Source organism: Aphelocoma coerulescens, chromosome 2 (genome assembly GCF_041296385.1).
Source record: "Aphelocoma coerulescens isolate FSJ_1873_10779 chromosome 2, UR_Acoe_1.0, whole genome shotgun sequence".
Lineage (NCBI taxonomy): Eukaryota > Metazoa > Chordata > Aves > Passeriformes > Corvidae > Aphelocoma > Aphelocoma coerulescens.
The window spans coordinates 38287174-38299444 of NC_091015.1; the positions used below are offsets into that span (position 1 = coordinate 38287174).

Below are 12271 nucleotides of genomic sequence, written 5' to 3' on the forward strand. Positions count from 1 at the left end.
TTCTTGGTAAGGTAAATGCAGACTAAGCTTTCAAATATAATAAATATTCACAAGTCATCAAGAGATCTTTCACAGCTTGTTTGCAGATTGTAAATTCTACAGAAAAGAAAAATTTCTTAAGAATACCCAGATTTTAAATCAGTGAAGCATAAACATGCCACAATGTACTCAGAAAATCAGCTTTGGTGATAATTTTGTCTCTGGTGTTTGGAGAACTGTGTGACTGGCACGACTAAAATTACTGGAGAGCACTGAGAAAATAGTTGATTCCTACCAAGCTCTAGTTTAGAAGAGAGTAACAAGGAAAAATCAGTGCCTTCTTGAAAAGGGACTGAGCAAGGCAGATGCAGGATATCTGCAGGTGCTGGGAGACTGTGCAGCTGTCGTGAAGGAAAGCTGATGGATGGGCCCCAGCAGGTGCCAGGGGGTGATGAGGAGTTGCCGGATCTCACCAGGTGCCCATTTGCTCACACAGTCATTTTGCACTGGTACCTCCACTCTCCTGAGTATTTGCTCTTGTGTTAAGAGTTGTGCTTAACACAGCTGTCAGGCTGTGTTGCTGAATATCACTTTTTGACTGGGAAATGATGACTGAAGCTTAATGTGCTGAAAAATACGTGTTGCATTTACATGTCTAGAAACACTTCCATAAAACTTCCTGGACTTCATCTCCTAAATACAGTTCTACTGTAGTCAGTCCTGGATTAAGACTTGAAGCAGTAATTTGTGTCAAGCTGTATCCTGGACTTTCTATTTAGTGAACTATTTCTCTAAAACATTACAAAGCTTCTTCACCATCTGTAGAACATTACCAGAGCATAGTCCTGGCTGTCTCCTTTACACAAGACATGTGCTCATGTTCTCTTACCTTCAGGCATGACTACTGCAGTTCCTTCCTAATTGGTCCCCTAGACACCATGACTCCAAAACTTCCCTGAACTGAAAATGCTTCTGCCAGTTACTTGTTCTAAAAGTTTAGCTCACTTCTGTTCCATAGCTGAAGTACTAGATTAGTATAGAGTTCATATATTTGAACCTACCATCCCCAATTTAACAGGCTCAAACTATTTGTTTAAAAATTAAAATTATTTCTTTTAAAGTGCGGAACAGGAAGAATTTAAGCTTTTCTTAAAGAGATTGCACTCCTAGGGTTTTCTCTGTAATTGACCAATGGGAATTGAACTGGCCTTAAACCAGGACTTGTTTTTGCTATTCATAATCAAAATCTTTACTGACTTCTGCAGTAGGTCTCATTTAAGCAGCACACAAAGTCTTGCTTTCTAGCAAGAAACTGCACTCAGAAGAAAATATTTTATTGTACAGGGCTTCACCCTGAAGCCTTAGAAAATACCACTCCATGCTCCCATTTTGAATTGTTCTGAAATTGTGTCATTAACATCACTATTGTTTAAAAACTGCGCAGAAAATACATGAATCACCTTTTGTATACAGCCTTTTCAATTGATAGAAGAAAATTATATTTTTTATATCCCTTTTAACAGCAGTTACACAAAGAGAAAGGGAGTCAGCGCTTCATCTCTATAACCCCAAAAGGGCTTGGGTCATGCAGTCAATAGCTTTTGGGAAGAGAGTAGATACATCCCTGGTGACTACGGTGGGATCTAGCAGATGCACTCAACCAGCCAGAAGACCAATAATGCCCACAGGTATTTACAATACTGGAAGGAAAAGAATACATTTTTAGGTGATTTGAATTAGAAACATTTTTTTCATTCATCTGATAAAATGTTATTGGTTTTAGTAATAAAATATAAATGCATCAAGAACTCATGAAGTAAGTAGTTGTAGCAGCAGCAGGCAACAAATGAATCCTTCCACTTGAGAGTATTGTGGCAGATAATTTCTAATCAAACACTTTAGTTACATTATTGTCTTTAAAGACAGCTGAACAAAATTTTTTGTCAGTATGAGTCTTGTGTTTAGTTTTACCTTTATTTAAAATGTCTCAATACACTTCTGACTCTCAGTGCTCAGCATCACAGAGTTTTGATGCCCTCTAGTGCTTTTACAAGATAATCTCTTGAAAATATTTTCTTCTAGTGTTCTAAATGTTACATATCTTGCCTGGTTTTGTAAGCAGATTCCTCTTTACACTTTCTAAGCTGAGAATATTTTAATGATGTCTTATAATAGCATATAAAGCAGTTTTTAGAGTTATTAAACCATTCAGATCTGGAAGCGAGAAAGCAGGTGAATACCACCTGGAACCACGAGACTTGTATCACAATCCAGAACAAACTTTGAAATTCCACCAATCTTGTCATCTTTTTTATGTTTTAAAGATAAGAAAACCACCATTGTGCATAGATGACTGAAATAGTAGTATTTTAAATAGTGTAGATGGAAGTCTGGAAAGTAATCAAATACCTGCCAGTTTTTTTAAATGTATATATCACAATAGTAAAACTGAAAGCACTGTATTTAACAATGATTTTGAAGAGGTTGGGAAAAGGAGGATAGTTTAAGCATATTTAATAAGTTTTTGCTGATGATGATCAAAGTGGGCTGACAGCTGTCTTTAGCTCTACCCTGCAATCATGCACATATACAGTGGCATCATTATCTGTGAAAGAAAACAAAGCATGGCTGTGTATGTCTATAGGAAATAAAATACAAGAAACTTAAAAACACTTAATGAAAATAAAATACAAGAAACTTAAAACTACATACACTTAAAACCCAACAAATACTTGCTTCCACAGTAATTTAGTAAAATATTATCTTAAATATTTCAAATCATGTGCTAGTTTTCAATTAATTTGAACAAGCAATTTAGGATCAGGATAGTAGTCAATCCTCAGCTATTCAAATTGGTGTACAGCCATTAACGTCATAATTTGAACTTTCTGTTATAGGTTGTGAATTTGGAAATAACACAAATAAGTAAGTACTGTTTTGGCTTTCTTCTTCCTTTTACATCTCTGAAGCATTTAATCTCCTCTTACCATGCTTAAAAAATACCCTAACTAGAGAAAATGTCCAGTAAAAATGAGCTTTTGAAACAGTTTCAGGTCTTTGTATTTAATATAGCTGCAACTCTACACTAGGTTTGATGTCTAAAATTTAGTATTGAAAGGTATTCCACATTTGGAAATTGGTACATAAAAATGCCATTTATTTGTAAGATCAAATACTGATCACTAGAAAAAGCATGCTCAAAGTATTAAGAGCATCAGAATAGCTGTTCTGTATTATGTCCCAGAAAACATTCTCCTGACTGGCTGTTCAAAAATACACTCTCTGGAAAATATTATGACTTGTAGAATGAAACTTTTTTAGTCTGTACATGATGTTATTTTTATTCTGTTCAGTTTCAAAATCATAGAAATAAATGTAAAACTTTTATTTCTGTGTCTGGATCGAGACAGGAGAAAGGTTGCATTTTAATGTGACATTTTAGATGCACACTTTGTAAGAATAAATCTACAAACTTTAGGTATCAGGCTTGGCTTTATTTTCTAGCTTTACACATGAAAAGATTTGAAAAATGCATTAAAGGAATTAATAAAACCCTACATGTGATATCTTTTAAAAGTACTCGGAACACAGATCTTTAAAATCAAGCTTATTTCTGTTGAAAAATTAATTCTTACCTGCCTTCAGTGGAGTTAGCTGTCCTCATTGATAGAATGGATGTGCAGCTGCCTCGAGTCTTACAGAAATGCTGAGGCTTTGCAAGGTGCCTTTTCGTGACAAAGAGCATTATACTTAGTGGAGATAGTCCTGTGGCTTATATGAGGTGTGTTACTACAGGGACATCTTTAAGAAAGAAGTTCTTACAAGATAGTTTTAATATTGTATCTGAGTTGGAAGGTTTTGGTTCCTTGTCAATCCTGCTTTGACACTGTGAGTCTGTTGCTTTTCTCTCCCAGACTGCAGCTGTGGCAGGATACATGAACACAAGCTCACAGGGATCTGGATTCAGAGCTTGGAGAATGGATATTTGCCTGAGGGCTAGTTAAGAGATCCACAGTGAAATACATGTGCATTTAAATTAATGGGTATAAAATCACTTGAATCACGTCCATTGAATCAGAGCATTAAAAGTACACAATTACAACTTTTGTGGGGGAAAACACTGAAAACAAAGAAACATTTTTAAGTCTACTATAAATGTATTTAAAATAATTTATAGCATGATCTTTTCAAATAGAATCCTATGACTCTGACCTATTCTCATTTTGTTTTGCTGTCTTAAATTTGGTAGAAGAAAACCTTCTGTAAATTTAAAATTTTTAAGTCCTCCCTCTTAGCGACATCATGACTGCTACTTTCACTTTCTACACAGCGTGTGTTGTAAATTAGTCCTGAAGTGGTTTGGAAATGTTCAGGTAATGGACTTGCTTTGTTCTTTTGGCAGAGTACCATTTGAGGACCCCAAAGATGCGGTTTTAGCACGGGCAATGACAAGATCTCTAATGGAATTTTCAGCTGTGGATTGGAACAAAGTAGCCACCTGCAAAGAAAGACGGCTTTAAAACAAAGCAGAGGAGCCCCTTGAGAAGCTGACAGTCCAGTTTAGATGAGAAAAAAACAATTTCCCTCTCTAGTGTTAACCCCGTAAGTAGGTTAACATCTCAATAAAACAAGTACACAACATGCCTCTAATTAAGTGAATTTCCAGAAAAAAATTGTTATTTTTTATACTACATATGTAGTATAGAGAGTGAAGAAATTAAGATAACAAATGATAAATAGTGGCAGTGTTATAAAAAACGTTGCTTGAAATGCAATTTACTGTAATTTTGTTATCAGAAAGTACTAAAATGCACACTGATTTTTAAGAAACTAAGGATAAATACTTTTATTTCTTATAATACATTTCCTCACGTATTTCTCCTTCCATTCCATCAAAGGCCTAAAGTCAATGATGCTTTCTAAACATATCAAAGCCCTTCTTTCAGGTTGTAGCTTGTCTTCCGAGTTCCTTCCTTCTCTCCTAAGTTAGCACAGAGCCACAGGACAGTCTACATTGGCAGGGATCTCTGGAGCTTACCCAGTCCAACCTTCCTGTTGAAAGCAGGTTGGAGATGAGGTTGTCTGGTGGCCTGTCAGGGAACCAAAGATTTCCAATGAGCAAGGCACCACCACTGGGAGAATGAAAGAAGGATTTGTGCTGGGGATTTTAGCACTCTTCCAAAACCCTGACTCTTTTGCCCTAAAGGGCTGGCATTTTCAGAGAACCCTTGAAGAGCAACACATCCCTGTGAGCCCCAAATGCTATGTGTGGAACAGGGAAGCAGCAGCACTTCTGCATTCCCAGAGCTCAGAGTGGAGGGTGACTACAGCATGACTGAGTACAGATCTGAGTTCCAAGCAGGCAACTCGCTTGCCAGCTGTCATCAAGTTAAACTTGTATACTCAAGCTACAGGAGGCCCTGCATGTCACATGAGAATGTCACCATGTTACAGACACAGGAAACAGAATTGCCACATAGCTCCTTTCTTTTAAAAAATTTCCCTTTATTCTTCACAATCTACTAATCCTTGAAATTAAAACACAGGTACATTCCCTGCACAGGTGCATTTATGTATCCTCACTCTTACGGTTTTCAGAATATTAAACAAAAACCTTCAACATATTAAACAGTAAAAAAATTAATAGCATTTTCCCTCTGTTTTGAGGACGGTCCTTGCTCCTTTAATTAGAAGAACACTGCCATGTTTAAAACACCAGTGATTCAGCCAACAATAAGACAGTCTCCAATTTTGCCATCCTTATGCAGCAAGTGGTATTTTCAGTTGTGGCATTCCCACTGACTTCATGAGACACAGAAATAAATCTGAATGAAAAGCAAAGTTGAGGGAAGCTATTTTCTAGATCTGGTATTTAGTTGAAAGCTGAAGTGAAATCCCAGTTGTATCAATGCACACATGAATTTTCTCATTTAATTCACTGTGACCAGTTCAGCATGAAAAATATTAAGCATTTTTATGTTTATGAAATAATTCATAAGCAACATCCCAATGTGCTCTAAGGCATCTTTACCTGAAAAATGATTTAGAATGCATTATTCTTGTCAGTCAAAATATTTTGAGTCATTCTGGTCTTCCCTTCATTAGACTTTGGAATATTTCTGACCAAACCAATAGTGAAATACACATTTCACCATCAGCTTGAGATACCTGAAACAGCAGTTTAGTTTTAGACACTATTGTTGTGCTCTCACTAGTCAAAAATATTTACAGTAATGTCATGAAAAGTTGAGAGTTCAGATGAGTATCTTCAGAAACTTAATTGCTACTGAATTCCTTCAGATAAAGCTTCATAAAGTGCTGAAAAAAAAAGCAATTTAACAGTTGGCCTTCCAGTGCTTTTAACTACAGGTCTATATATTTGCAGAAAAAAATATTTAAATTACAATTAAAACAAGTTTTAAGTTAGGAAAACATGAATAATCCAAACCAATGCTTTTCATTTTTCACTAAGTGGTTCATTAACCACAGATATTCAGAGTTTCACTAGGCTTATTGTTGGTATACATACAGATGGATCTATGCCACTCTAGTTTTTAGCAGATAATAAATACCTATCTTGACAATTTACAACAAAACCTGGAGTATTTATAGACAAAGTAGGCAATATTCTATCTCTTGATGAACAGAGACATTCTGTCTTTTAAAGGAAGTCTTGCATAAGCCATGCTTTAGAACTCAGACATGGTCAGCATAAAAAATTCTTTAGTACCCTTGAGAACTCTCAGTCCCTTCCTACCCTCTTCTTACTCCTCAGAATCTTGAATTTTTTGAAGATCAACGTCATCTAAGGCAGTCTCACTTTCCAGTGGACTTTCAGGTTGCAGGGCTAGTGCCTCCATCTCTTTGGTAAATTCAGGTTCTTCTGTTCCATCAGTAGGATGATTTGGATCCACTTCTTTTGTAGGATCTGGACCAGGATCTGACTGTTGTTCACTTGTAGAACTACCCTCTACTAGTTGCATTTCATCTAAACAAAAGAGAAATCACACAATTAATAAACACTGAACTCATTTGGAAGCAAACATTTTTATTACTGAAGAACAATAAACACTAGGATACTTTGCATCAATTACAGAAGTGATTAATGTAGTGAATCTTCATTGAAAAAACCCAAGATACTAAAGCTTTGTTTAAGTTGGTATAAAGTTACTGTGGAGCTATACACAGCTCTCATTTATATATCTTCCATTTTGCCAGACTTCTTTATAATAAAGAGAGAAGCAAAGTAGGACACAACAGTTATTTCAATGTTCAATTCAAATGCTTTATTGACACTGTTCTTATCATCAGCTTTTCAGAGAATGGCTGCAGGTCAGTTAAACACAGAGTACAGGTGGGGTTTGTTTTCAATCAAAAACCATGTACACGACTACATAGGAAGCATTTCTGCATAAAACAGACTGAAGAAATTATGTGCTTAAAAACAATGAACTTTGGTTGAAGTGAGCCATCCTAAAATTTATAACTTGACTGCCTGGAACAGAATCAGCTATTGCACCTTTACTCTTCAAGCAATGTTTTCTGAGAAAAAAAAAGTTATTTAACAACTTTTTTACCCTGATTCTACTAAGTAGGGCTTGCATGCTAGCAATTCTGAAAAGAAGGAGGGGAAAGCCTAATTGGGAGCAAAAGTAGTTAAATCTTGGTTTCTTGTTCTCTGTTGTGATTGATAGTCAGCCAAAAATTGTCACAGCTAGCCACAACTGCCAAAGCCCTGCCGAGGTCTTACTTGGCTGTGAGCTAACAGCCTTCAGCAAAGCCTGAAGTGTGGACTTCCTTGACACTCACCCTTGCACAGTGGAAACGCTTAAACCCTTGGGTTTGCATGTAGTTGCAGCTGCTGCATTTATTTTTTTTTTAATTACTAATTTCCTGATTTGCAGGGGGTATTACAGGATTTGCAGGGGGTATTACTAACTTTCTGAAACAAAACTGCTGTTGATATGAAATGCTCGGATACAACACCATTCACAAGGTGACCTGAAGCCCAGATGACTTCAGTGTCTTGCTAACAGTGCATAATCTGATAAGGTCTAGAGGGTGCTGGCCATGTACCTGAAAAAGTCAATGAAGATGAACATGTAGATAATGGAGTAGAAATGTAACAAAAAATGTTAGCTTCCCTTTTTAGGTAAGGAGGGAGAAGAGTCATCTACCAGGATTCTGCCTCTCCCTCTGAAAAGGACAGCACCTGGCCATTGACTCCTTCAGTAAATATCAGCCTGCAAGGGCAGGTGTTTGGCACCAGTGTGAGGCATCACTGCTCACAGCTCATTTAGTTTTGTTGTATTGGTATGCAATACCAGGGATTTCTAATATCTTTGCCTTCAACTTCCACAGTCATCCTAATCCCATGCAACAGCAGCTCTTGTAACAGGATCAACATAGGAAACTGCTGAAAAATTCAATTATTACTAATTTATTACTGATTTATATCCTGTTATTTTGAGTACAGCTCTAATGAACGACATTACCATTGTAAGGCAACCATGATTTGTGCAGTGCACTTCTACAATCCTTAAAACAAAGGAAGGGAAATCCAGTAAGTTGTGAAAGTGAAAAAGTGATTTCATCCCCAACTTTCCCATTATTTCACTTGGAGAAACATTGCATTAGAGTAAGTTAAGGGAAGGGGTGATACAGTGTTTTTTCTGTTACTACATTTTAATTACTTGTTTCTTGAAGGGAGAAAACCAGCATGAGCAGTTTAAAGACTACTGCTTGCTTTCCTGACATTCGAAGCACACAACACAATTAACTTGATACTGTGATTATGAAGAGAAAGTATTATGGGACACTTAACACCTACATTAACCTTTACAACTACAAGGAGCAGGCTGCTTGCTTATTATCCAACTTCTCCTAACAGCTCCAACAAAATGTAGAGCAGCATGAAACTTCGGCATGAACTTGATTAAAGATCTGAATTTTGAAACAGTGTAATGTAAATCAGAATGCTTTCATTGTAGAAATGTGCGTTACTGTAGCATTAAAAACCATGTTTGGAAAATATGTGGCATTTTTAAATTGAAAGGCCAGAATGCCAACAAACTCAGCTTTGCTGTTACGTTTCATCGAAGATTTTTCTCCCAACCTCAGCTGTTACAGTTTTAAGACCTGTTAAATTGCTCCTTGTGATGAAGTTAACACAGCATTAGTTTCAGCAAGGGAAAAACAGATCCTAACCTTTCTTTTGCTTCTTTTCTTGTTTCCTTTTCTCTTTGGCAGCTTCTAGTTCTTGTTTCTCATGAATTTCCTTCAGGGTCTTGCAGACTTTCTTGTGGGTAAACCAGTGTATTTTCTGGCAGTTCTGGTCACAGTACATCACCTGAAAGTTAGCAGAGTTATCAATTCATTTTCATGTACTAAAAAAATAGAACATTTCCTTGCATTTCTTAATGCACCAAGTTAAATGTCTATGTATAGCATTTAATGGTATTTTTAAGCAATTTGCAAGGTCATATGGAGTGATTCTAACCTATATAAGAATCTATAAAGAGCAGTTTTTTATTAATTCTAAACATACAGAAATTTTACTCCTTCTCCATTCTTAGGCATACACACTTTGATTTCCAAGTACTCCTACTTGTGAATTTCAGGCATCTTTCCCAGAAGTAGATAGCTTAAATGTTTTCAGGGCAGGCATGCATGCCATTCCTCCTAAGTCTACACAGTAAACAGGGAAGCATTCAAAATCCTCAGCACCTCAGTGGCACTATTTTTCTGATTCTTACCATCTTACATACTGAACATCTTTTGTCTGCTCCCTTTCCCCCACAAGTTGTACAGAATTCAGCATCCACAAAACCCACTTGGCCGGTAATCGCTTGTGTAAGTACAGAAAAAGCTGTGGGGTCAGAGCCCTGAAAGACAAGAGGTGGTGATGAGATTAAAACCCAGCACTGTGGCAGAGAGGGACACGCAAGGGAAGACCAGAAGCAATTAACACAAGCGTCAGCCTCACTGAAGCTGTTGCAGCAGCAAGAACATAAAACCAAATCACAGAACTTAACTAACGTGCACAACTTAACATTTATATCTTTAGATAAACTTTTATTTAAGAAGTTAAGTCCTAAGCTTCTGTAGAATTTCTTCTGTAAGTTATTACTAAACTCCATGTTCTTTACATCTGTAGATCCTATGCAGCAGATTTTTGCAGCTCAGTCTCTGTGCTGGCATACACAAAAATGTTTCATATGTCACTGTTGTGCTCAGTGCATGCAGATGCTACAGACCAGATCATCAGAACTTGAAATTTTCAATTATTTGCATATTACTATTTAGATGTTATTTGCAGCATCCTTCCCATGCGATGCAAGCAGTAAGGTTTAGGTAACCATACATTAAAACTATTCTTTTGGGCAATGATGTAAAAGAAAAAAATGCCAAGCTGTTCTGGATGTAAGTAATTCCTTAAACTGTTAGACTACCATGGAATATATACAATCATAACTACTACGACAACACTGAGATGCCCAGACTAAATCCAAACAATTGTGCAATGACAAAGGTCAAAGGCTTCCAGATCAATAAAAATCATAGCATCTCCTCCCTTCTAGTTCTGCACAATGGACAGAATCCAATGGAATAACTGTCACTTCTTTAAAGGCAGGAAAGACTGCAAGCTCTCCTAAGAAAAAAGCAACAGGAAGGAAAATGTTTACTCTAAAGCAAGTTGTAATGCATCACAATGGCTTGTTTTCACACTGTGTTTATCTTCCTGGCTTAGACAAACAGTAGAGGCTGCACTAAGCCTCAGGGCATTTTAGCAGACCTGGAGCCACTTAAGACAGAGGCTATTTTTAATTGACTCAGAATAATCCAAACACGTCACAAGATTGTTCCACTTCCCCAGTGTTTGTGCGTACAACATCTCACTCTAAGAGACCAGAGAGAACATGCTTAAAAAAGAACAGCAACTCTCGTGAAAAATTTATTATGAAGCAATAAACAGTCCTAAAATGAAGAGTGTGTTAGCAAAGACATAAGAGGATAACTGAGGTTAGATTTGTAACCTGTAATTTTGATTTCCTAATTTAGGTATACATTTTGCTGTACACTGCATCATCTTGCCTCTCTCTCTCTCTGTGATAAAAGGAACCTCATAGAATGTTTTTCCTTTTTCTACCATCATGTATCACCAACTTTTTGTGTACAATAGAACAAATGAATGCATTAATTCTAGGAAATTACTCAGTCTTAAACTGAATTTAGACATTGTGAAAACACTGCAAATTAAGCTTCATTTTTGTCTGAATCTACCATTTCAAAAAGTGAACTGGCATAGAAAAACTGAACAGACATCCCAGAGGAGGAAAGGAAAGCTCAGAGACAAGAAAAAAACTGCTTCAGTTTTCTTTAAAAGCTGAGGTGTTTAAGCATTTGTTATGAGCACATGAAAAAAATACTACTTGAAGTATTTTAGAGCATTTTCCTGCAGTATGTAAAATCTAGCTCCAGTTAGCCAGAGAGTTCAGGGACATCAAAAACCTTTGCTTAATGTAATATGCTGCAGAAGCTGAGGACAGAAAGATGGCTCAATCTGAATTTATTATGCAAGTTACTTAGAAAGGATTTTCTTGACAGGAAAAACTTACTATTTCAACAGGAGCAATACTTCTCACAAGCTGCTGGAGCAATGTAGCTTCACAGTAAGGAAACTTCCGGATACTTTCTCTAATTAGCTTCTCTTGATACACAGGGAAACCATCTTTATCTCTCCCTTTCAAGAGACTAAATTTTTTAAAACACATGTAAAATAAGAAATCACATAGTAAATATTAAAGAACAAACACATACAGCATGCTGTACTCTGTCTTCTTTCAGACTATAGGGAAGAATTCATAATAATTTGGCAACTTCGTATGTCAAGGTGTGTTTAAAATGCAAATGAAAGCATTTTTATTCTAATGCACAATCATTATGAAATTCACAATAAATAAATGTATGCTCTGAAACCATGACTTACTAATTCTACCACAGAGAAAAATAATCATCTATAGGTGGACTATCTACTGTCTACATCTAACTAAAATATCAAAATGCTTTGTTTAAAAATTATCACTGTAACAATAAACACTGATAAATGAACAATACCTTAATATACAAATTCCATTTATTATGTTTAATAACATGTTATAGTCCTTATACTCTTTGGCTGCTATTTTTTTATATGGATCACTGACAAACTATTTCATTTCACTATGTGAAAGCTGACTTCATAATTTATTTTCAGTCTCACAGAAGATTTCAGTAAAAATCCACAGAGGCC

The 12271-nt window shown here is 36.3% G+C and overlaps 2 protein-coding genes across 3 annotated transcripts in view; one reads left to right on the top strand and one right to left on the bottom strand.

Moving 5' to 3' along the window:
- LOC138106452 (leucine-rich repeat-containing protein 72-like) overlaps window positions 1-5685 on the top strand; it is a 19453-nt gene extending 13768 nt beyond the window's left edge. The window contains exons 6-8 of the mRNA XM_069007067.1: window positions 1503-1667; window positions 2877-2904; window positions 4382-5685. Coding sequence (XP_068863168.1) covers window positions 1503-1667; window positions 2877-2904; window positions 4382-4499 — 311 coding nt within the window. The 3' untranslated portion in view covers window positions 4500-5685. The remainder of the gene's footprint in view (window positions 1-1502; window positions 1668-2876; window positions 2905-4381) is intronic.
- The window catches only part of LOC138106450 (ankyrin repeat and MYND domain-containing protein 2), a 26489-nt gene continuing 19678 nt past the window's right edge, over window positions 5461-12271 (bottom strand). For both annotated transcript variants that reach the window (XM_069007064.1, XM_069007065.1), the window contains exons 7-10: window positions 11598-11733; window positions 9735-9863; window positions 9187-9328; window positions 5461-6967 (exon numbers count right to left, since the gene is read on the bottom strand). In XM_069007064.1, coding sequence (XP_068863165.1) covers window positions 6744-6967; window positions 9187-9328; window positions 9735-9863; window positions 11598-11733 — 631 coding nt within the window. In that variant the 3' untranslated portion in view covers window positions 5461-6743. The remainder of the gene's footprint in view (window positions 6968-9186; window positions 9329-9734; window positions 9864-11597; window positions 11734-12271) is intronic.